The following is a 26,533-nucleotide window of genomic DNA, read 5'->3' as shown; positions in this document are numbered from 1 at the left end:
GTCTTTGTTGTAGTGTTTAGATGTTTGCATGGTATAGAACTATTAGTGATGAATAGTTGCAGTGTCATAGTGTATGGCTGTCATGATGCTCCAGGTTGCCATGTCACATATGCAGCCTGTGAGTCTTCTATTCCGTATATGTCCTCTCTAAAGCCCTCCCAGCCCTCATCCTCCTCCCAGCTCTTGATGTGTGTACGTGCGTGGATGGGAGTCCTTGCAGGGCTTCCTCTGACTCATACGTTATGGGAGGAAGCTGTATTGGGTAGCAGCAACACCATCCTCATCTTCACCTCTAATTACATTTCAAGGTCTCAGAATGTGCCGCCATCCCCCATCACACCCCCCCCAGTGTGATTGTATAATACCCACCATGACTCACTATTAGGAAAAAAATTATTTATAACACCAGTGAATGTAGACCAGTATGACTGATGGTAAGACTATGAAATTAAATATGTTGACTGTGAGACATTGGTAATAAATATAATTGACTGTAAATGTGATAATATTAAATAGAGATAATACTGTTTATGTAAATCTAAGTATAATTTGCATGTAATAATATATACAATTAATAATAATAATAATAATAATAATAATAATAATAATAATAATATATTATAGTATATAATATATTATAATATAAATCTAAAAAAAAAAAAAATATATATATATATATATATATATATATATATATATATATATATATATATATATATACATATATATGTGTCAGGGTTGCCAACCGCCAGTAAATTTACTGACAGTTTGTAAAAATCTGTGATTTTTTTTTTTATAATTGCCAGTAAATGTCAAGGGCTGATATTTTCATGATGTGTTACATAGTTACATAGTAGGTGAGGTTGAAAAAAGTCCATCAAGTCCAACCTATGTGTTGACTTTTTAAGTGTAAATCAAGCAAGGCACCCCCCTGTATCTAACCATGCAGTGTTGTTGGGGGTGCAGGAAATTGCATGGTGCAAAAGCGCCATATGATTTCCCTGCCACTGTAGTTTGCAGGGACATTTTTCCTGCATTTTCCGCAGGTTCAGCAGCCCTTTCAAGTGAATGGACTGCTGTGCTTGTGCAAACGCAGGGCACACCAAATGCATAGGTGTGAACTAAGCCTTAGAACCCTTTCACACTGAAGGTGGTTTTCAGGTGTTTTAGTGCTAGAAATAGCGCCTGTAAAGTGCCTGAAAACCGTCTCCCCAGTGTGAAAGCCCAAGTGCGCTTGTGGGATGTTACAAAAAGTCCTGCAAACAGCATCTTTGGGGCGGTTTAGGGGCGCCTAAACTGCCCCTGCCCATTGGAATGCGTCGGAAGCACTGCAACCCCTCCTTTGGCCGCTAGTGGGGGTTAAAAGTGCCCCACTAGCGGCCAAAAAGAACCGCTAAAAAGGACGGTAAAGCGGCACTAAAACGAGCTGCGCTTTACTGCGGCCGCGGCTACGGTGTGAAAGTAGCCAAAAGCCTTGCACACACGATCGGATTTGCGTCAGGGAGTTGTGTGATAACAGACTGTTTGCCTAAAATCTGACCGTTAGTACTCTCCATCAGACAATTGTTGGCCAACTTTCTGCCGACAATTGTTGGATGGCAGGCTGTTTTTGGTGGACAACGGTCTGTTAGATTTTCCTATAGTCTGTACACAAGTCCGTCACACAAAAGTCCAAAGTACAAAGACGCATGCTTGGAATCAGTGCTCACCAAACACGACATAAGCAGAAGGTGCCCAAAGGGTGGCACTCAAGAGCTGAAATACCTCGTAGTACGTCACTACGTTCGTGTTCGTTGGGAGACAATTGTGTGCCGTTAGTATGCAAGACAAAATCCAGGCACACACCCTTTGGACAAAAGTCTGATGCTTTGTTGGCCAACAATCCGATCGTGTGTATGAGGCTTTAAGGTTCACAAGCTAGAACTGCTGAAGAGGAGGACAGTGACGTCATGATCGCCACCTCATTCAATCAGAGAACTCTATGCATTAATGCCAGGTTCACACCTGGGTGCAGCACAATTGGATCCATGTTTTATATGCATTTCCTATGGATTTTGATTAGACTTTGCATTTTCAGAAAGCATATCAAAGATGCAGCATGTATGAATGAATGAAATACTTGTATAGCGCACAATGCGAACTGAAACGCCTCTATGACTTTGATGCGATTTGATGAAAACGCACAATGTAATAGAAGTGAATGGGAAAACATTTAAAACCATGTGTTAAATGCAGGTAAAGCTGGCAGCACCCAACCTGTAGCACATGGCTTTTACTGAGAAAAATGCAAGGCGTCTTGTAAATGGTGTCCACGACCCCTGTGTTCATTATGCACAGCGCGGGACTGTGGCAATCACTCTAGTAGCGGCGACTTCCACAGCAGTCCCACTGGTATGGCATATGGAAATGATGAGAATATTCACAATGCTAATCTCCTTGAAGGAATGTTCCTGAAGAACTAAGATATTTCCTTTGACTTATAAATAGTTCATTTAGGGTATATGCACCCTAGGGGCAGAAAAAATGGCAGAAGCTTTGGCACAGAAAAAGCATTAAAAAAAATTGCTCATAGTGGCTCATATTGAACTTCACCCTATCTAGTAACAGCAGACATAATAAGTATTTACGGAACTACATGCATTGATAAAAGACTTCTCCGGAATATCCGTTAACTTATGAAATAGCTTGTAAGATGAAACCACACGTATGTCACTTTCATTTTTACTACAGGAAGCTCCCTTACTACTCATCTCTTACGTGAATCGAGACTGCAATGTGGAACTATTACTGAACTATTACTGAACTGAAACCCTTTATGAGAAATGTGTAGAGTGTACAGAAAGACTATAGTGAAATCAGGAGGCTGAAATGAATATCAGTATTGAACGGTGAAAATGGGAAAATAAATGTATGTGAGTGCGGCGATGTGAAGGTGAATTGATCAATGGAGGAAGGGCAGCTCCGGGGACACCGGGACGCATTGACAGTCATGGAGCATCAGGTGCTTGTCCTCTGTGACCATGCAAGGTCACCCGGACTGCAGGCTTACATATTTAGAAATGAGATTGCATTGTGGGGGTGGTGCATGTTTTGTCATCGGCGCCTGTAGGGACAAATAAATCAGCAGGACTGAGTTTAAAAATAGACATTTTATCCTCTATGTGTAGAAGAAGATTCTTCCTCTGTCCTTCAAAGCGCTTGTAATGGCTTTTATTGGGAAAAGAGCTCTCCGCCCTTGTGTCTGCTGCCAGTATAGAGTCTGCCGAACACTGCTCTGTATATCGACACAACATGGCTTGTGCGGTGTAATGGGCTGTTATGCAAAGTGCTGAAACCTATAGTGTAAATCACAATACAGCGATTGCAGTCAGAAATGCTTATTGGTGACTAAAGCCTCGTACACACGATTGGATTGTTGGCCAACAAACCCGTGGACTTTTGTCCAAAAGGCGTTGGCCCAGACTTGTCTTGCATACACAGCCACACAGTTGTTGGCCAACAATGACTAACGTAGTGGCGTACTATGTGGTTTTTCAGCTCTTTAGCGCCACCCTCTGGGCTCCTTCTGCTAATTTCATGTTAGTAGAAGTTTGGTGTGTGTTCATTCGTGCTTTTCATTTTCAGTTCATTTCTGAACAGCCGTTCATCAACCAGACATATTGCGGAATCGGAGGAGATAACGCGTTATTTATTATTGGCCTAGGAGTTATTGATTTGACATTATTTTTTTGGTTGAATAGCGATTTGATTTGGTATATTTTCTATATTTTTGGATGCATAGAATGCACTTTTTGGTTAAGTTCTATTGGCAGATAGTATGTCTAATTTTATTTGTTTGCTTTTTTTAATGCACAATAAAAAAAATTGTGGAGAATAATACTTGGCTATGGGGGTTATTTACTAAAGGCAACTCCACTTTGCACTACAAGTGCACTTGGAAGTGCAGTCGCTGTAGATCCGAGGAGGACATGCAAGAAAAATAACAGAATTTTAGCTTGCACATGATTGGATGATAAAATCAGCAGAGCTTCCCCTGATTTCAGGTCTACCCCTCACATTTAAAGTGACTGCACTTCCAAGTGCACGTGTAGTTCAAAGTGGATTTGCCTTTTGTAAATAACCCCCAATGTGTTTTACTTCAAATGACAGTTTGGGAGTAGGCAGTTACATTTAAAAAAATACAAAATGTAAAATTGACAAGGGACACCAACATAGTTGTACCTTTGATCTTAAAAACTATGGGATAATGGTGTTGTGGTAACTTGGCCAAAAAAATAAAAAATAAAAAATAAATTTAAAAAAGCATAATATTATTCTTGATATCACTAGAAAAAAAAGCCTTTGAAAATTACCGTATATACTCGAGTATAGGCCGACCCGAATATAAGCCGAGGCCCCCAATTTACCCCAAAAAAACTGGGAAACTTATTGACTCGTGTATAAGCCGAGGGTGAGACATGCCTGTCCATCCCTGTGTGTCCGTCCATCCCTGTGTGTCCATCCATCCCTGTGTGTCCATCCATCCCTGTGTGTGTGTCCGTCCATCCCTGTGTGTGTGTCCGTCCATCCCTGTGTGTGTGTCCATCCATCCCTGTGTGTGTGTCCATCCATCCCTGTGTGTGTGTCCGTCCATCCCTGTGTGTGTGTCCGTCCATCCCTGTGTGTGTGTCCGTCCATCCATCCCTGTGTGTGTTTCCATCCATCCATCCCTGTGTGTGTGTCCATCCATCCATCCCTGTGTGTGTGTCCATCCATCCATCCCTGTGTGTGTGTCCATCCATCCATCCATCCCTGTGTGTGTGTCCATCCATCCCTGTGTGTGTGTCCATCCATCCCTGTGTGTGTGTCCGTGCAGCCTTGTGTGTCCAGCCTACCTGTGTCCTGAGCCTGTGTCCCGAGCCTCCGTCCCGTGCCTCCGTCGTCCCGTGCCTCCATCGTCCCGTGCCTCCATCGTCCCGTGCCTCCGTCCCGTGCCTCCGTCCCGTGCCTCCGTCCCGTGCCGAGCCTCCGTCCTTCTGCCATGCCAGGATCGCCGCTCTTCGTCGGCGCCTCGGCGGCCATTCCTCTGTTCAAAAGCCGCGCCTCCGTCTGTGATAGGCGGAACACTCAATTTCCCAGCAGTCTGTGTTCCGCCTATCACGGACATCCTCTCATCCTCGTCCGTAGTATGAGGATGAGCGGATGTCCGTGATAGGCGGACCACTGACTGCTGGGAAATTGAGTGTTCCGCCTATCACAGACGGAGGCGCGGCTTTTGAATAGTAGAATGTCCGCCATCTGTCTGCTCGACACGCTGATCGGGCAGGCAGACGGCGATGACTCGAGTATAAGCCGAGGGGGGCACTTTCAGCCTCAAAAAAGAGGCTGAAAATCTCGGCTTATACTCGAGTATATACGGTAGTTTGCAATAACTCCATCAGTATCACCAGCAAAGCAGCTTCATTATTATCCCATTAAAGAAGAAGAGAATGTGCGCTGCATTTCGAGATTTCATAATTTGCCACGTCACAAATGTTAATTCTCCATTACGAACGCTAGTTTACAAGACCGTCCTTGCTTCCGAGCATGCGTGTTTGTGCTTTGGACTTTTGTCCGATGGACTCGTGTTCACACGCTTGGAAAATCTGATAACAAACATTTGTCCGCAGAAAATTTTAAAACCTGCTATCCAACATTTGTCCATGGAAAATCCGACAACAATTGTCCGATGGAGCGTACACACGTTCGGTTTTACCGCCAACAGCCTGTCATCGAACATTTCCCATCAGAAAGTCTGATCGTGTGTACGAGGCTTAACAGTGACAAGCTAATGAAAATAATATAAAGTCCAAAATCTTATATAAAGTGCTTGGTGCTCAAAAACCTTCAAAGAAAATGGCTGAAGTGCCTCAAGCAAACAAGCTGTGCAATGTGCCACGCTCCCCTTCCGTATGCCCACTCAGCAGAAAAAATTGAGCCTTAGCTTTTCAGTCTGGGGGTCAAACATACTTAAATCTGGTGTTGGGAATGGAAGGTTTTTTGGGCTTCCTTAATAAGGTCTCCAGAATGCTGCTATTACAAGCAGCTGAAAATATCCACCAGGCTCAAGGAAAAAGAAGGGAGGTCATAGTGAAGTACTGTAAAAAAAAAACTTTATTTGCGCCATAAAAAAATACAGAATCGCTGTAAACAACTGGCATCAGTACAAAATAGCGAGACTCTTCCGGGTCTTAGGTCGCGGAACTGGAAAGTGCATCAACGCGTTTCGCCTCTCCCATGGGGTGCCACCAAGGACATAATTTCCCATTTCTAGACACTCCATTTTATACCTGAGGCCGGAACACCCCTGTCATACCCATAGTGACCCATCAAATATTATTATAGGCCCCTTTCACACAGACAGTCAATCAGGTCAAACTGTCAGTTTTTCAGGCGGACCTGAACAGAATCCCCATGTAAGTTCCACCATAGACTGTTCAAACCGTGTATGGGATGCTTAAATGTACCATGTTGATCGTACAACCAGCTTGCAGGATTTTACTTACGATTATATCTAGCAGCTGCTATAGGCGCTAGCAATAATCACGTCTTCCCCCGACGGGGACGGATTCCCACATGCCCCCAGGCCCCCCTGTCAGCACTGACTGTGTTGATGGAGACATTTTTTTCCTACAATCTCTGCTTGCAGGAAATAAATTTGCACCAATTATGACCAGCTTGAGTCTATGGGCATGTATAAATGGACCTGTATCCATTTACATACAATTAACTCCAAGTTCATCCAGGTCTGGAACAAAAAATCCATAAGGTCTGCAATCTTTTCCATTTCTTGTGACAGATTGGAGATAGTCTGATGCAAACGGGTGCAAGTTTATGTACATCCGGCCACCCATAGATCGAATATGGGTCTGGAAAGCTTCTGCAGGAAAAACCTAAACAGGTGCAAAAAGTGACATTTATGCTGTTCTGCTACAGCTCAGCAGGGGATCTGTTCACCAACAGAAAAAGCTGTAAAGCTGGCTAAACATGGATGGAAATTCTGCCAGTTCAGCAGACCAGCTGAATTTCGATCCATGTATGAGCACCAGGGTCTGTCTGTTTTTTCCTGATTAATCAGTGCTGCTGGCTATAGCAGGAAGCACTGATTATACAGTAGTATTCTGACTGCAGGGAGGATTCCCCTACCCACCTTGAATGTGGATGTGGGAATCTGATTTTTTTTTTTTTTTACATTCAATCCACTGGTTAAAGGAAAAAAAAAAAGATTATTGTATGAGCTACCTAAGGGGCCTCACTGTAACTACAGTATACCCCAACTACAGCTAAAAGTAGCCAGAGTCTGATTGTATAGTCTGTTCTCTTTAGATAATAATAAATATATTATATATAATATAATAATATATAATATAATAATATACAGAAATGTGGATTACCAAAAAATCGAATGTGTTCATAAAATTGGATAAGGTTTAATGAACCAGTGACTGGGTAAGCTGGAGCGCTGTTTTATCAGATGTAAGCAGATGGTAACCCTCGCCATAGATGGCACAGATTCATATTTTATTCATTTCTCTTACATTTTGATTGTAAGAGAATATTCATTTTTAAACTGCTTAGAACTATGCACCCCCTGAAAGGGTATATGAAAGAGCCCCAAAACTGTATCCAAAAATTGCCATAAACAAGGTTCTAAAAAAGTAATTAGTAATACCTAATTATCAAAAGAAACCATAACCCATAAAAGCATTTAAAGCTTTAAAAATCCTCCCTTGCTGGTGAGGTTTAACTCCCTACAATGTAAGGGTTAATTGCTTGTTATGCCTAGGCTACCAGTAACAAGGACTTTTACTTACCACATTCCTTGCTCCCCCGGCAGCTGTGACACCGCAGCGTGTGTGGGGTGGTCCCTTGGCATCCTCACTCACTAGCACTCCTGGCCCCTCCCTCTTGACCAGTGCCCCCAATAGCAAGCCGCGTGCCATGGGAGCACTGGTGCATGCTTGTTCCTGAGCCCTGCTCTTTTCGTCCATGAGACACGTTGGGTAGGGTTGCCACCTGTCCAGGATTCACCCAGACAGTCTGGGTTTGGAATCATGGGTTTGGGTTTCAGTCTGCCTTAAACCTGGACACATTATTCAGACAGGAATGTGGCTCAGAACAGGGCTTAACAGGAGGGTGAGTGGGCACTATGTGCATTGCATTACTATTCTCTTTGGAGTGCCCAAAGGTGTCCCGAGCCTATTACAGTCCTATAGTGTATACTAAAAGAAATATATATATTAGTGTGCTGCTAAAGTGTTCGGGTTTGGCTTGAAGAAAAAGTGGCAACCCTAACATAGGGGTTGACATACTAAAGACAAACAGACTGTGCATTCTGCAAAGTGCAGCTGCACTCTGCAAGGGCATTTGCTCTAGAGCTTGGTAAATGTGCAGAAGCTCTGCTAACTTGCATCATCCAATCACGTGAAAGCAGAAATGCTGTGTTTTTTTGTTTCGTTTTTGTTTCCTCTTTGCATGTGATTGAGTATTTTTTTGCAAAGTGAAGCCTTACCTCATTTACTAAGCTTTGGAGCAACTGCACGTTCCAAAGTTCCAGTCTATATACCTTTAGTAAATCAACCCCATAGAGCTGTGTCTCAACCCCGCCACCCACTCTCTCCTCATTGGCTCACCAGCTGTAACTGACAGTAGCATGAGCCAATGGCTCCTACTGCTGTCTCAGCTAATGAGGAGAGGGAGTCCAGGGACAGCAGAGGCTCTTGTGCACATCACTGGATCGAGAGGGAGCTCTGGTGAGTATTAGTGGGGGGTTGTGGGGGGGGGGGGCTGCAGTGCAGAAGATTTTTTACCTTCATGCGTAAAAAACCTTCAGCATTTACACCCAATTTAATGATGTCAGAGTACTTATGGCTGTCAGAGCACCTTAGAGAAGAGGCTGCAGGGGCCAGTCTCATAGCATTGAGGGCATTCTCTCCCTGGTACATTAGGCATAAACCCTTGCATGGAGGGGGGGTGAACTTTTCTTTTCCCAGAGTTCAGCTTTCAAGCTGAACTCTAGCATAAGCAAATATTGTCTAAATATAAGAGCCACTTGTATTCTTTCTTTAATCTCTGTATGCTTTGTGTATTTTTTTGCAGCTATGTTCAGTAATTCGCTGATTCATCGATAGCTGTCATTTTAAACATGAATGTTCCAAGTGCGGTGGCGGCCATTCACTCGCCGCCTGTTTTAAATCTGGAAAAGGTCGGGTAGGTGATACATCTGGAAAGAGGGAGGACTCCGGAGAGGGTGGAAAGGGTGGTTCCTTTCCTAAGTAGGTACCTGGATCGGGAGTCTGCTTGACTCCATGAGGGCCTGCTTGGTCCCTCCCCCAGCCTTGTTCTCAGTATGGCTCAGTGATAATGCCACTACTACTTTTACAGGGTAAAATCTGGGTTTTAAATAGCATATGGTGCTCACAATGTGGATTTTTTTTATCTCTTGTAGCCTTTGAGGAATATATCTAAAAAAAATGTATGGGTTGCGAAATTTAGCTTTAAAATTCTACAACACCATGTATACTTATTTTTTTCCCCACCAAAAGTTTTAGGTAGACTAAAAAAACAAAATCAATATTTTACATAATTTCCATTAGTGGGGTCCATTAGGTCTCCCTGAGAAGAAACACAGGCCTATGCCAGGATGTAATAACCAATCAGACTGTAACATGTGGTTGGTTTTTTAGATGATTTCTGATTGTCGGAACCTGTTCAAAAAGTGGAAAAATGTCTGTCCATGATAAGATGGTCGCCCAAGCTTTTTGCGTCCTTTCTGATCCTCTGAATGACCTTTCACCCCAAATGGTATTGAGTTGACCACAATTAATGCAGATAAGGATTACGCTTTGACGTGTCTTATTAATTGACCTGTACATTTTTTGTGAAATTACTCAAGAAATGTTCAGTAGGCATTAATATAGACCCTTAATTATAATCAGTCTTGCAGTGCTACCAAATTTATTAAATCAGATGAACCCTAAATCTTTTAGAAATACAAAGAGTTTAACGCTAAGGCCTGGACGTTAAAATAACTTTATAAAAACGCCATTAGCTTTGCAGTGAGTTTTTCTAAAAATTTTTACATTTTGCAATAGCGTTTTTTAACGTTTATTGGTGTTTTTTTCAATGGATCAAAAAACGTCAAAAAACGATGGACGATGCATGCCATGTGTTTGAGCGATTATCTGCGTTTAACAGCGTTCTTTGACGTTAGAGCATTTTTACAGCTGAAAACAGCTGAAAAGCTCCTCTCAGAACCCACTATTTTCTTTTTTTTTTTTAAAGCCAAAAAACACCTCATGCAAAAACTGCTGATAACACCCTATGTATGCATGGACACATAGGATAACATGATGGGGAGTTTATTGACAGTAGAAAAAAAATGTCTGAAGCCAAAATCAGCTGCTATAAAATCGTCTAAAAATGTTCAGTGTGCATGAGGCCTAATTAGTGTTTGTTGTTCGGTTGACTATCTAGAAGGAAGAATAAATGCTTCAAAAATATTTCAGCCTGTACAGGAAATGCAGTCTGTTTCCAATGACATTGTTTTAATATGTTTTCCATAAAACAAACTAGCTATTACACAGACAGTGCAGTTAACCCTCCCATCAACAGTTATCGACTATACTCCATATCAATTTAGGGTTGATCCAGGTGTGAGCGCAAACAAGCAATTCATCATCGGTATTGACTAAAAATACTCTCTTTTAGAAACAATCTGTTAAAAACAATCATTTAATACATGTGTATTGTGTTAAGTTTGCCTGAGACACATCAAATATTCGTTCTATCGATAAGAAAGAAAGAACCGTAGCTGAGCAAGCACGCATTCAGCGGCAGGGATACATGACAGGGTGGTAAGGTTATCCAGTCAACGGAGGGTTAACATAAGGTATTGTCTTTTAAACTAGGCTCTTACCCATTGGCCGTGGGGAAAGGGAACTGGGGGGAGCTTAGATGGTATTAGTTGCTGGGTAGGTGGGGCTCCAGCAGTTGCAGAGTAAGAATCAGGGGACAAACATCTGGCATCTGCGTTCTTCTCCCTGTAAAAAAGATGAGCGAGTTAGACCAATTACAGGCCCAGCTCAGGGCTGCAGCTGACGTGCATGGGTGCAGAGCCAGGCAGTGGCTTCACTTCAAGGAGTCCGACAGAGTCCCCCCGCTACCATGGCCTGCATCACCGTATGCTTGGAGGTCCAGGCCTCCGGAGAGCTTCAGTCTTGACAGGACCACTAGGGCTCAGCGCCGCAACGGGAGCCAACCTTTGGACCCTTCAGGCCCCCCTGCCAAGCACACGCTGGTGTATTGGCGGGTGGCAAGCCTGTGAGGAATTCCCAGCTCAGGTTGAGCCCTCGGGGGACTCACCAGCATGTGGCTCATCCTCCATCATCCAGATTCCAGAACGGGTGGTGGTTGTGACTGGCGAGGGTCCTGGAGGAGTCGGCTCTTGGAGTCCCCCCTTCCTCACGGTGCAGGTAGGGTCTGAGGCAGGGGTTTCCGAAGGAGAAGGGCAGTGTGACCATGGGGGTGGAGAAGTCAGAGGATGGTGATAAAGACGTAGAGAAGGTGAGATTGGCAGATTTGGCAAAGTGTGAGGTCTATGTGTGCTTCGAGGGACCCCTGGGCGCTCACCTTAAGCCTGAGGTAAGGGACAAGATTTGGAAGGGGGATATGTGGAAATCTTTCCCTTGCTCCCCCTTGAAAAGTTTAACCTGGATCGGGTAAAACCTGACGAAAGCAAGAAAGAGGAGGAGGAGAAGAGGAGGTATCGCCTCAACCCTCGCACATATGCCAATTGGTTGCAAGCTTTTGCGATTTTGGCTAATGTGATCGGTGAAAAAGCGCCAGAAAAAAGTTTGGCTCTTTTTTGTTACCTTGACACCATTGGTGAAGCCAATAGGGTTTATGGTGGCGTGACCTGGCTCCATTATGACGAGCAGTTCAGGCAGCGGAAGGCGGTCCGGCCTGCCATTCATTGGGATCATAAGGATGTTGGCCTCTGGATGAAACTGATGATCCCGGCCAGGGTTGGGAATCATTTTTTTCCAGGAGGGACTGGCAGCACCAGTACCTCAGGTATGTCGGCCTCTAGGAAGAAAGGTGTCTGTTAGCAGTTGAATGACAGTTCCTGCCGATTAGTTGGTACCTGTCATTTTAAACACAAATGTTCCGGGTGCGGTGGCGGCCATTCACTCGCCGCCTGTTTTAAATCTGGAAAAGGTCGGGCAGATGATACGTCTGGAAAGAGGGAGGATGGAAGGGTGGAAAGGATGGTTCCTTTCCTTAAAGGGGTTGTAAATGTAAATGTTTTTTCACCTTAATGCATTCTATGCATTAAGGTGAAAAAACATCTGGCAGTCCCGGCGCCCCCAGCCCCCCTGTTTTACTTACCTCACCCCTCGAATGTCCCGCGCTCGTCCCCCGACGTCCTTTCCACTGTTCAGCATGGCCGCTGATTGGCTGGAGTGGATGGATGGAAAGCAGCGCAGCCATTGGCTCGCGCTGCTGTCAGTCACATCCACTGACGCAAAGCGCCGGGGGCAGGGCCGTGTGTTACAGCGAGCGGCTATAGCCGCCGGCTGTATCACGGGAGCGCGCCCGCAGATGCTTCTCACCATGCGATGGAGCTCGCATGAACGTGAGAAGCATCTGAAGGAGGAAGCAAAGACAGCCGCCGAGGGACCCCAGAAGAGCAGGTTCGGAGCCACTCTGTGCAAAACGAGCTGCACAGTGGAGGTAAGTATAACATGTTTGTTATTTAAAAAAAAAAAATTTCACTTTACAATCCCTTTGAGTAGGTACCTGGATCAGGAGTCTGCTTCACTCCATGGGGGAGGGGGGATTTACAGAGGGATTTCCTATCCCGTGCACTTTGGCTGTTGTTCCTCCTTTGTCCAATAATTTACGTTCGGCGCTCCAGTTCCCAGAGGTGGTGTTGAAAAAACTTTCTAAGGAAGTTTCCCTGGGCAGGATGAGCCGCCCTTTTTCCTCTGATCCATTTCCGAGCCTGGTTGTGTCCCTCCTAGGGGTGGTTCCCAAGAAAGAACCCGGCAAATACCGATTGATACATCATCTCTCCTAAAGGGGGCTCGGTTAACGATGGTATTGACCCGCAGGCCTGTGCAGTCACCTATACATCATTCAATGCGGCTGTTTCCTGGGTACGCAAGTCTTTGTTAGCCAAAACTGACATGGCGGCGGCGTTTCTCCTGCTTCTGGTTCATCCTGAAAGTGTTCACCTTTTGGGTTGTCGGTGGCAAGGTTCGTTTTGCCAATCGTTGTCTACCGATGGGGTGTTCCATTTCCTGTGCTCTGTTTGAAACCTTCAGTTCTTTTGTCGAATGGGTTATGCGGGATGTGTCTGGCCAGAATTCCATCATGCACTATCTGGATGATTTCCTTTGCATTGGACCGCTGGATTCCAATACTTGCGCGGATTTGCTGGGGATGCTGCAACACATAGCGGACCGTTTCGGCATTTCTTTGGCCTCAGACAAAACGGAAGGCATCATTTTCTAGGCATAATGATTGATTCGGTGGCCATAGAGTGCCGTTTGCCTATGAACAAACTGATGGCCCTGTGGAGGGAGGCTAGCGGCGTGGCAAGCAGGCGGAAGGTTCAGGTACGGTTTTTGCAGTCCTTGTTTGGGAAGTTGAATTTTGCCTGAAGGATCATTCCTATGGGCAGAATGTTTTCCCGCCGCATGCTAGCACATTATGACAGACCTACCTGATAACTAAAGCCCTCACAGCGTCCTTGGGGCTTACATCTTCACCTGGTCTTCCTTTCGGGTTGGCGGGCTGAGGCTGTGTAACTGGCCGAGCCGTGATGACACGGTAGTCATGGCTGGAGCACAGCTCTCTCTATGATTGCGCTAGTGACATCACCAGTGCTGGTAAAATATACTGTACCTACAGGTAAGCCTTATTATGGGCTTATCTGTAGGTATAAATCATTAAAAGGCCCTTCATTCCATTTTAATAGATACAAGTATTACATGGCCAGCGCATGTAACTAGATGTTATTTACACTATATGTCCAAATGTTGGTGGAAACTTCACCATAACACTAAACCATGGACATTACTATGGAGTTGCACCTTTGCGGTTATAGTAGCCTGCACTTTTCTGGGAAGGCTTTGCACAAGAACGTGGAGTATATCTGTAGGTATCTGTGTCCATTTAGCCAAGGAAGTGTGAGGTCCGGTACAGGTGTTGGACAAGAAGACTTTACTTACAATCAGCGTTCAGTTCATCCCAAATGTACTCAGTTGGGTTGGAATAAACCGAGGGCTCTATGCTGGATAGTTTCTTCACAGCAAGCTCATCAAACCATGTGTTTATGGAACTGTTCATGTGTACAGGAGTACAATCATACTGGATCTTTGTGTGGAGTCATACTGGAATTGTGTGGTTACTACAAGGCTGGAACCGCACAATTGTCAATGTAGTGTACCTTTACTAGAAACACATGAAATTATTAATATGGAGGGGTTCCATATACTTCCACATACTTCATGGCCATATAGTGTATGCTTACATTTAGTTATTATTTGAATTAAAAGTGGTCATAGTCTAGTAAAATGTCATAAAATTTGTTTGATTTTCTAGACTAGTAGAATTTCATAAAATGTGTTTGCTTTTTGAAGGAGCAGGATGGAAAAAGATTTTAGAACAAAGGAAATTCAAGCTGTGAATGAGGTTTTTGTTTGGAACAAAACATGCATATTGCACATGTTCTAGACACAAAGGGAAACTTACTTTGTTTAATGTCTTGGATTACATTCAGGTAGCAGGTTTTGCAAGTTTTTGTGATTTCAAATGAAATTAATTGACTCAAAGATGGCAAGTTTAAATGCTCTGACATATGATTTTTCATCATTTCCGTACAAACATTAGAAATTAAATTCTACTTGTATATGGTCAGTTTAAAGCAGACCTTCACACATTACATTAATGTGTTCTAGAGTTGCCCGATTCTGTAAAAAATGAGAATCACAATTTTTTTTTTTGCTTAGACTAAAGATTACGATTCTCTCACGATTCTGAAGAACTTTTTTATTTTAAAGATTTACAACCCCTGAACATTAGGTTATCAAACACGAGGGCAATAAAACAGGCATAATAATCTTTGCCTTAATCAAATTTAAAGAAATGTAATGAAAAATAATGTAATGTGTAAAGAAATAAAAAAATTACCATTAAGTTATATTAGGGTCTTTTTTGTAGTACTTGCCGATACCAATTACCGATACCTAATGCAAACTTTTTGGTTTACACTTCAGCTATCAGCAATGGTACAAAGCATTGAAAAGTTATTTTACAAATGAAATAAATGTATTTTTTTTTTTTAATTTTGCATTTTTTTCATTGAGTAACGTGTAATTGTATGTTAAAGGTGTAAAAATATTAATGAACAAAACAAATAAAAAAAAAAGTTTTAATTATTAATAGTTTATAAAATAGAAGTAAATAAATAAAAAAAGAAATCAGCAGGAAAATAATAATTAAATGGAGAAGGAGAATAAGGAGTTAATAAGGCTGATTAGAGTAAATTAAGGGTTAGTAAGGGGTTAAACAGAGGTACAATTTAATAAAACCCCCAAAAATGGTTGCTTTAAACTGACTTAATTTGCAGACCAAAGTTCACCACTTTGATCTGTAAGGCCCCTTTCACACTGGGGTGTTTTTCAGGCGCATTTTGGTTAAAAATAAAGACTGTAAAGTGCCTGAAAAATGCCTCCCCTGCAGCCCCAGTGTGAGAGCCCGAGTGCTTTCACACTGGACTGGTGTGCTTGCAGGACTTTATAAAAAGTCCTGCATCTTTCGGGAGGTGTGGGAGCGGTGTATACACCGCTCCGCCACGCCTCTGCCATTGAAATCAATGAATCATGGAAATGCTGGATTAAAGGGGTTGTAAAGGTTAGATTTTTATTTTCTAAATAGGTTCCTTTAAGCTAGTGCATTGTTGGTTCACTTACCTTTTCCTTCGATTTCCCTTCTAAATGTTTTTTTTCTTGTTTTCTTTGTCTGAATTTCTCACTTCCTGTTCCTCCTCAGTAAGCTGTTCAGTAAGCTGTTCTGGCTGACTAAACACCACTCGGATGATGGTGTGAAGTTTACTGAGGAGAAACAGGAAGTGAGAAATTCAGGCAAAGAAAAAAAACATTTAGAAGGGAAATCAAAGGAAAAGGTAAGTGAACCAACAATGCACTAGCTTAAAGGAACCTTTTTAGAAAATAAAAACAAAGCTTTACAACCCCTTTAACCCCCCTGACGGTATTCCCGAGTCTGACTCGGGGTGGATTTTTCATACCAAAAGCGGTATCCCCGAGTCAGACTCGGGACTGCATCGCTGGATCCAGGAAGAGGTTTACTTACCTTCTCCCTCGGATCCAGCGTTGTCTCCCCGCTGTACGAGCGAGCCGTGCCTCGCTCGATGCATTACATCGCCGATCTCCGTGCCCTGCGAGCGTTGCGAAACAAACAGTAAACATACAGTATAATGTAATCTTACAGATTACATTGCTGTATGTAAATATTTCACATCCCCGTTGTCCCTAGTGGTCTGCCCAGTGTCCTGCATGCAGTTTTATATAATAAAAACTGTTCTTTATGCCTGGAAACTGGAGATTGTCCATAGCAACCAAAACTGTCACTGTACATCAAAAATGATTTTAGACCAGCTAGAAAACAGCGATAATAAATTAGAATCACTCGCAGAATTGAGCGATAGCGATTTGTGGGGAGATCCATCATCAAATACTGAAAAGTAATGACAGTGACAATTCTGCAACTCAGCAAATTTCAGTGTTTTTGATTTGATAAAATTATTGAATAATTTTTATTATTGTTATATTATTATTTGGTACAATTATTTATAATTATTTATTATATTATAATTTATGATTAAATTTTTCAAACTTTATCATACCCAGGATGTCTGCTAGACTCTGGTTTGGACAGATTTAAGAGAGTTATTCCTAAGAATTACAGGACTACAATATAAAACGCCAAATTTTCATGCAAAATAATGGTACCGCTTTTAGCACCTAAAATCCGAAATAATCGTACCGCCAGGGAGGTTAAGATCATGTGGGGGGTCGAATTGAGACGATGATCTTTTAACGATTAATCGTGCAGCTATAATGTGCTCTCTTTTGGTTCCTCCTCCTGCCCCATCACAGAACTGGAAAATATTTCAATATGATTGGTAAGGAACAGTACAGTTAGTAAAGGACAGCACCCCCAGCTACCTCCTGGGATTGCCAAGGCACGCATTTCCAGGAGGCAGTTTTACCAAGGATGTATGTAGGCAGCATGCTTAGGTCCTGAATACCTGGCTGAGACCCACAGAATGTCTGCGCACACATCGGGATTTTCACATATGTTCACAGTCGGGTCTCTGCCATGTCCCAGATTCCAGAATGTAGTAGAAACAGTGTGCATGCACAAAAATTCCCAGCAAGTTCACGGACATGCTGCAGGTCTTTGCCCTTGCAAAATACTTGGCAGAGAACTGTGAATGTGCTGGATTTTGAAAAATGGCGGCGCAGAAGAGTAGCGGTAGGTAAGGAAATGAAGACGGGGAAAAAGGCCATTTTAGGTTCTTATATGACAACACAAGTAGATCAACCCCTTCTTTGCACTTACCTTTATTACTTTGAGAAAAGTTTAAAGAAAGCTGATAATTTATAATTTATTCATACTCAATATTATTTATATACTATTATATATCAGGACACTTGATAGATCTAAAAGAACAGCTGTTACATTAATAGTGGATTAGGTTCTCCTCGTTCTTTCATGCAGAGACACTGGTGTGTTTCATATGGTGCACACCAGAGAAATTCTGTCAGTTGTAAGTTGCAAAGCTTTGTTGTTGTGAATGAGGCAAATGGCTTTTTGCAAATCCCATAATCTTATTATGAAGGTCTGAACCATTGTGCCGTAGTTACCTATGATACGCAACACTCATTGTGTTGCCTTGATATTTTCTGTTCATGCTTACGAAGGCAAACATCAATTTACAAAGTGCAGTAACCCACAGCAATAATTCATCTTCCACTGCACGGACTACAGTAAACTGAAATCTGATTGGTTGCCTGAGTTACCATCCTGTATCCATCATCTTTATCTCAAGCTTATCAAATAGTTACAGAACTCAGAAAACCTAGATGTCCTGATAGCATAATAACTGCTGCGTGTAATTTCTTAGAAAAACATGCCTTGAGATGACTTATAAGTACACAAAAAAATAATAATTAGGTTACTAACGCAAACCAAAAGGTGAGCGTCATTTTATACTTATTCAGTATGACATCTTGGATTACCTTATAGATTATAGGGCCTATGAGCTGGTTGCATACTAGAAGAAGATCTGTGGTTCTATTAGTCTGGATTCACACCTATGCATTTTTAGTGCTTTTTGCATTTTGCAGATTTGCACTACAGAACGTGTTCCATAGGAAGCCATGTTAAATGGACTGTAGTGAAAATCTGCAAAATGCAAAAAGCACAAAAAATGCATAGGTGTGAATACAGCCTAAAACTGCATAGGTGTGAATCCAGCCTTACAGAGCAGACCTCATTTATGTTACTGTCTAAAATGAGATCTGTCTGTATTGCGTTATCATCAACCAATCAAATTCCAGGTCATCAAACTTTGCCACTTCTGATTGGTTGCTAAGGATCTTAACCAGCACACCTTGACATAGTGATAAACTTGTCCTTTATTGAGAGACCTTTATTAAGCATCACAGACCATTATTTGGGTACCTCGCAGGATCCATGTTTCAAGGCAGAAAAGGGGATCCGGTTAGGTTCCAAAATGTTAGCCTGTGATGCCTATCACTTATGTGAATAAAGGACAAGAAAATTATTAAACCAAGGTGTGCTGGTTAAGATCCTTATTTTCCTATGATTGTATGGTGATGCCAATTCGCTACAGCACCCTACACGAACTGTGGAAAAACCTGTAAGGAGTGCGACGGATATATTACAACTTCTCTGATTGGTTGCTGACACAGGCAGTTCTTATTTCAGGTAGTTTGGTATTTGGTTTCTAAAGGTCAGCCTGCCTAACTGTCCAAACACAGCCAATAACATAAGAACAATCACTATGAGGTACCAATGGGTCATCAAATTTACTTTATATGGCACTGGCATAATATATAATGATTTGTTCGGAACAGGGAACCACTCAAATTGGTCTATAGCACAGGAAAAAAACTCAGTAGTTTCCTTACCATAGTTAGGCAAGTAAGTGGTTTGGTTAAATGGCAGGGAGCCTACTGGTATGTTTTTGGACCATGGGAGGAATTGTAGACCCATGAAAACATGGAGGAGCAACATACAATTCGATAATCACCATCATTTAAATCCTCCTCTGTGTGACTATAAATCTTCTTAATCATGTTCGTGATGTAGTTGGGGTTAGAAATTAACTTTTCCAACCAGGGTGCCTTCGGGTTTCTTCAGGGGTGCCTTAGCAAAGTCCTTACAATTGTATACAAGCCAGCAGGTGGATGAAGGCTGCCTTTTAGTTACACAAAGCCACATGTTTTCATTATGCACCATTACAACCTTTAAGCCACGGGCCTACTAACAACCAGCGATGTCATTGGTTGATAGGTGGACATTGGGTGCATATTTGTTTACCCTTCCCCACCCCTCTCCATCAGTATATTAGCTGAATGAGGGAGAGAGAAAACATTTGAACAATAGTCATCACCATTGGAATAATTTACTTCTAACGTTGGGTATCCTACGTGTGTGGATGTTGCTGTATTCTGTAAAACTTTTAGTTTTGTTTTTTACATTTTAGAAAGGGATGTCTCAAGGTTGTTTATAATTTTAAAGGGTTCCTTGACTGAAAAAAGGTTCAGAAACACTGGTCTAAATTTTAGGTCTACTTTAAAGAGAAATAAAAGTGAAATAAGTTTGTTGCTATCGTTGATTTTTTTCCCTCCAAAACAGTTCTGTGGCCATCATTTTGATCCTCTGGTGGCTGCATCTAGTAAGTGCCTGACACTGCACAAGTTAACTTGGACTTTGGACATTTATTTGTACTGGTTCAGGGTCTGCTCACATGTAAAGCTCAACTTAAAGCAAAGAATAAGGTAAGTATTCTTCAGCTTTAAATCTCTCCTACATTAAATGAGCATAAACACCTTGTTATCCAGGAGGGGGGCACATGCTACTAATATGCTGACTGGAGTACTAGAGTACAGCCTTAATACAAAAATCAATCCCTTAGGCCTCAGTCCATTTAGAGCTGCTGGTTTATGGCATGAATCTGTGAAGTACTGTATGCAATATACAAAGCAATATGTTCAGTTTTGTACGACATCACTAACCGACATTTTTCTCTTTCCCCAGGAATGAATGCAGCTGTCCGTGCTGTTGTTCGCATGGGAATCTATGTAGAAGCCAAAGTTTACTTTATCCATGAGGTAGGCATAAATAATATCTTTCTATTTGATATTGGTATGGTGATTTCAAGCAAACTGTTAAATACAATATACAGTATCTCACAAAAGTGAGTGAACCCCTCACATTTTTTGTAAATATTTTATTCTATCTTTTCATGTGACAACACTGAAGAAATTACACTTTGCTACAATTTAAAGTAGTGAGTGTACAGCTTGTATAACAGTGTAAATTTGCTGTCCCCTCAAAATAACTCAACACACAGCCATTAATGTCTAAACCTCTGGCAACAAAAGTGAATACACCCCTAAGTGACAATGTCCAAATTGGGATGAATTAGCCATTTTCCCTCCCCGGGGTGTCATGTGACTCATTAGTGTTACAAGTTATCAGGTGTGAATGGGGAGCAGGTGTGTTAAATTTGGTGTTGTCGCTCTCACTCTCTCATACTGGTCACTGGAAGTAAAACATGGCACCTCATGGCAAAGAACTCTCTGAGGATCTGAAAAAAAGAATGTTGCTCTACATAAAGATGGCCTAGGCTATAAGAAGATTGCTTGTCACTACTGGAATTTATCACATATATTAACCGCATACAGTTATCAGAATATAATATTGTTTGTTAAAATTATCCTTTTTGTTGTGGTGGAATAAATATGCTTTTGAACTTTTGGTTTTCTTTCTACATAGTGTGCTGTAGCCAGGTTAAAATATGGTGTTCTGGCAGCTGGAGAGTTGGACCGCTGCTCTCATATACAACGCTACACACAATGTATCCAGCTATCCAATTCCCTTTGCAAAGTGCTGCTATTAAAATGACTCACATTCCATTAGCAGTGCTGATAAGTGGCCATTGTGCAGGGGGTATTTTGGACCTCCGAAGATCTGGATCACTGCTGTAGCACACAGTATTTAAAAAACAAAACAAAAAGACAACATCATATTTATTACTGTATATGTAGTCTGATTGCATTGCAGTAATAAATGCAGATGGTTCCATTGGGCTTTAGGGAAACCAGTGTGCAGAGCTTAAAGCTTTTAAGATACCAGCAATACTCAAGGAGACTCTGTCACTGTTGGAAAAGGCGACCTAGGGGTAAATGCACATAACTGCAGCAGCTTCCCAAACTTTTCTATAAAGAGAGAATCTCAGGCTGTTCTCATAAGCAAGGCTTTACCATTACCATTGATAGTACCATGCTTGACCAACCCATTCTATCTTCTACTCATTCTTGTTGACCAGTGAAGCTAGTGATGGATCAAAAGGGATGTGTGGGGCTGGGCTTAGGTTGTGACCGGCCTGGGATTTGGTTACTATTATTATTATACAGGATTTATATAGCACCAACAGTTTGCTCAGCGCTTTACAATGCAGGGAGAAACTACACTAACAGTACAATTCAAAACAAGAAGGTTAGAGAAGCCCTGCTCTTGCAAGCTTACAATCTAAGAGGGAGGGGCTGGGGAAACAAAAGCTAGGGACTGTGAGGGATGAACAGATGAGGGGAGTAGAAGATTTGGTTGTTAGCTGGAGGCAGGATAGGCCACCATGAAGAGATGAGTTTTCAGGGATTGCCTAAAAGTGGACAGAGTAGGAGATAGCCGGACAGATTGGGGTAGTGCGTTCCAGAGGATAGGAGAGGCTCTGGAGAAGTCCTGGAGATGAGCCTGCTCGGAGAAGACAAGGGAGCTAGAGAGCAGAAGGTCTTGGGAGGAGCAGAGAGGGCGACGGTTTGGGTGATATTTGGAGATAAGTTTGGTGATATAGCCCGGGCCAGAATTGTAAATGGTTTTGTATGTTATTATTAGTGCTTTGAATTTTATTCTTTTGGAAATGGGAAGCCAGTGGAGTAATTGGCAGAGAGGAGTGGCGGACACCGAACAGTTGATAAGGTGGATGAGTCTGGCAGCGGCATTCATGATAGACTGAAGAGGGGGTAGCTTTGTGGAGAGGTAGCCTAATGAGGAGGGAGTTACAATAGTCAAGGCGAGAGATAACAAGGGAGTGAAGAAGTTGCTTAGTGGTCTTGACGGTTAGAAAGGGGCGTATTTTGGAGATGTTTCAGAGGGGATTTGGGTACAAATCCAGTGATTGAATTTGAGGCTGAAAGGACAGGTCAGAGTCTAGTATTACACCTAGTACCTTGGCATGGGGGGAGGGCCTGATGGTTGTATAATTGATCTTGACGGAGAAGTCAGGGGGAGAGGCACGGGCTGGAGGAAAGTTTATGAGCTCAGTTTTGGAAAGATTGAGTTTGAGGAAGTGGTGTGACATCCATGTTGATATGTCAGTTAGTAAGTTAGTAATGCGAGAGGAGATTGAAGGAGTGAGGTGAGGAGAAGAGAGATAGATTTGTGTGTCATCAGCATAGAGGTGCTGGAAGCTATGAGAGTTTATTAACAGACCAAGGGAAGAAGAGTAAATGGAGAAGAGAAGGGGTCCAAGGACAGAACCTTGAGGCACCCCTACAGAAAGAGGAAGTGGAGAGGAGGAGACGGAGTTATGCTCTGTACACACGGTTGGACTTTCCGACTGAAAATGTGCAATCGGATCGTGTTTTCCTATAATCCGATCGTGTGTTTGCTCCATCTGACTTTTTCCATCGGAATTCCCGACACACAAAGTTTGAGAGCTGGATCTAAAATTTCCCAACAACAAAATCCGATCGTTTAAATTCCGATCGTGTGTACACAATTCCAATGGACAAAGTGCCACGCATGCTCAGAATAAATCACGAGAAAAAAGCAATTGGCTACTGCCCTCTTTATAGTTCCGACATACGGGGTTTAGATCACCTCGTTCTGAAAGATAGGATTTTCCAACAACTTTGTGCGACCGTGTGTATGCAAGACAAGTTTGGGCCAAAATCTGTCAGAAAAAATCCAACGGATTTTGTCGTCGGAACATCCGACCGTGTGTACAGGGCATTTATAGGTCATACTGAAGGAACACTGTGATAGGTAGGAGGAGAGCCAGGAGAGAGCAGAGTCTTGAAGGCCAAGAGAGTGGAGTTTTTTGAGGAGGGAATGGTCAACAGTATCAAAGGCTGCAGAGAGGTCGAGTAGTATGAGTATGGAGTAGTGGCCATTGATTTTAACAGTTAGTAGGTCATCATTAATGAGTTTCAGTAGGACAGTTTCAGTGGAGTTTAGCAAGTGGAAGCCAGACTGTAAGTGGTCAAGAAGGTTGTTGTCAGTGAGGTAGGAGCCAAGACAGTTGTAGACTAAGCGTTCTAAAAGTTTTGACGCAAACGGGAGTAAGGAGATGGGTTCAGGTTGGTGGGATCCAGTGAGGGTTTTTTAAGTATGGGGGTGATCAGGGCATGTTTTAGAAGGGAGGGGAAGGTGCCAGTAGAGAGGGAGAGATTAAAGATGTGAGTGAGGGAGCATAAGATAGAAAAAGAGGGTGACTGTAGTAGATGTGAGGGAACAGGATCCAGGGGACCGGTGGTACGGCAGGCTTCTGAGAAAACTTTGGAGACCTCTTCTTTAGTAGCAAGGTCAAAAGAGGAGAGTGTTGAAAGTGGATTAGTACAGGGTATGTTAAAGGGTTAGACGTCTGTGCAGTAGAAATGTCTCCATGAATTGCATCAATCTTGTTTTTGAAGGGATTGGCAATCTCGTGAGCACTGAGCGAGTTACTGGGTGGAGATGATGGTGGAGAAAGTGGAGAGTTAAAAGTAGAGAAGAGATGATGAGGACTGGAGAACAGAGTATTAATGAGCATGACAAAGTATGTTTGTTTGGCAGCATGGAGGGAGGAATTGTATTTTAAGAAGGCAGATTTATATTGGGTATTGAATGCATGCTGGGAGTTGGTTTTACGCCACGCTCACTCCAGTGTTTGGCTATGTCTCTTAAAGAGGTTGTAAACCCGCATGTTTTTCCACCTTCAACCTATGCTATACTTTATTTTTTTTATTTTTTTTCCTTGCATGTGACTGGGTACTCTTTGCAAAGTGAATCCTTACCTCATTTACTAAGCTCTGGAGCTAATGCACTCGCAGAAAGCAACTGCACTTTGCAAAGCGCACAATCTATTTGCCTTTAGTAAATCAACCCTTTGTGCCTTTAGTACATCTGCCCCAATGCCTCTGCCTGAACAAGGTTCTCCAAAAATCTGCGTCATCAGACACCAAGTGACCAAAATCAATGCACTGGCTGTTGAAACAAATATATGTTATAGGTAAGTACTAGTCTACTGTTTTCATCCTGTCCCTAAAGCAAGGTTAGCTTGCAATATTACAGTGAAATTCTCTTGAATTTCTGTCTGTTTAGCCTGAGATGGCCCATTGCTAAATTTCCTCAACTCAAATGTAAATAATTTGAAGAAGTCTATGTGGGAACACGTCAGGCCGGGAAACAGAACAGTAAGAGTACAGTAAGAACGGAGATTCTGCTGATATAACCGAAAATGTCAAACCAGATTAACAATCAGGCGTACACACAAAGAGAAAATAGGGCATTTAAAATTAGAATGGGGGTTTGGACATTGCAGTTAGCACATCATGAAGTATATACAGGCTTAGCATGGAAGAAAGCTTCCCTAATCACATCGTATTCCCTGAGTCTCCACGCCGGAAACATTCCTAACATATTCTTCCTTTGTAACATGCTGCACATTTCTTATCTCTTTCACTAACACAAGTATATGAAAAAAAAAAACTATTTAAGTAAGGCAGGGACATTTTCTGAATGCAATGGGCCTGTGTGTAAGTACGCAATTTGAGCCCCCTTGCTCAAGAAAAAAAGAGTAGTTGGCTGTAAAGGGTGTTCATAGTTTTCATTGCGCTGAATATTGAGCATTATGCTGCACAGAAACTGACTGTTGGGCTGCACACAACAGAGTATAGGAGGTCCCCCTAAATGGTTCCTTGCATCCCAAATGCAGGAGAAATCATAAATATAATTATAAATTATTTTTATAAATAAACATAATGGGAGTGTCTTTTGGCAGGATCACCACTTGGGAATTCCTTCATATAATAGGATTCAGTCCTGCCATTGTTAAGGACACCATTAATGTGATATTGGGGATATACTTTATACTGTATACAAGAGCTCATATTTTAAGCATCATGTGTTCTAATTTTAATTTTTTGTGCTAATAAATACTCTACCAATTTTACAATATTTAGTTTGATAATTCTTAGCTGCATAAAAGTCCTTGGGCAAAACTTTCCCAGATCCCATTTTCCTGCTTCTAATTGTACTTACGGTTAGATGCTTTAGGAGTATCCAATATGCCCCTGAACATACAGATTTCTATTTTTCATTTAATACACCTAAACACAAGTAAATGCACATTGTAAATGATACCATTTAAAATAATTACATGCGTTTATATTTGTTTACAAACGTCCTATATATACATGTAAACGCATGTATGTAATTGCCAGTGTAAATAAAGCCTGAACCATACTAGGTCTTAGATTTAAAAGAGATGTATGGCCAAAGCTTCTTTTGGCCATACTTCTCATGTGGGTCATGAGAGTGCATTTACTTTTGCTCTCCTGTCACCCAGAATCAGCTGACACTAGGCAAAAGTCCACTGTTGGCTAACGTCACAGAGCCACTTCAGACTCTGCATATATCCTGACAATAATGTCAGGATCCACCCAGATGCCTTACAGGCAGCTGGCTTAGCCTTTCAGTGCACCATAGAGTCACAGCCAGCTCTCCAGTGAGTGCTGCAGGAGAGAGCACAGTCACCACTCTTTGCTAACTGAAGACTGAGAACTGAATGATCAGTGGTCATGTGATTGCTCAGTGCTTGGGTCAGCTTGCAGCATCTGAGTGATGATGCAGAAGTTAGGAAAGCATGTATGTTTATATTTCTATATTCCCACACTTCTCCTTTAGTAAAAGGGTAGCCATGAAGCTGAAGTTTAAATATGGCAATTTTTACATAGTTACATAGTTTAGCTTGGACCAATGTAATTATGCATGCAGTATGCAATAGTGAGATCCCTGTGGAAGCTGGAAATCACTGAAGCATCACCGCCCACCTCTTCACCTCGTCCAATCAGAGAATGCTTTGCATTCATTGAGAAAATCCAAAGTGTTCCTTGAATGGCACCTCTAG

At 42.2% G+C, this 26,533-nt stretch overlaps 1 protein-coding gene across 5 annotated transcripts in view; it reads left to right on the top strand.

Moving 5' to 3' along the window:
* PFKP (phosphofructokinase, platelet) overlaps nucleotides 1–26,533 on the top strand; it is a 126,581-nt gene that overhangs the window by 8,587 nt on the left and 91,461 nt on the right. For all 5 annotated transcript variants that reach the window (XM_077491115.1, XM_077491112.1, XM_077491114.1 and 2 more), the window contains exon 2: nucleotides 20,398–20,471. In XM_077491115.1, coding sequence (XP_077347241.1) covers nucleotides 20,398–20,471 — 74 coding nt within the window. The remainder of the gene's footprint in view (nucleotides 1–20,397; nucleotides 20,472–26,533) is intronic.

The sequence above is a fragment of the Lithobates pipiens genome, unplaced genomic scaffold, assembly GCF_037356315.1.
Source record: "Lithobates pipiens isolate NorthernLeopardFrog02 unplaced genomic scaffold, aLitPip1_a1.2 Scaffold_19, whole genome shotgun sequence".
Lineage (NCBI taxonomy): Eukaryota > Metazoa > Chordata > Amphibia > Anura > Ranidae > Lithobates > Lithobates pipiens.
This window is presented reverse-complemented; position numbering and strand designations above follow the sequence as displayed.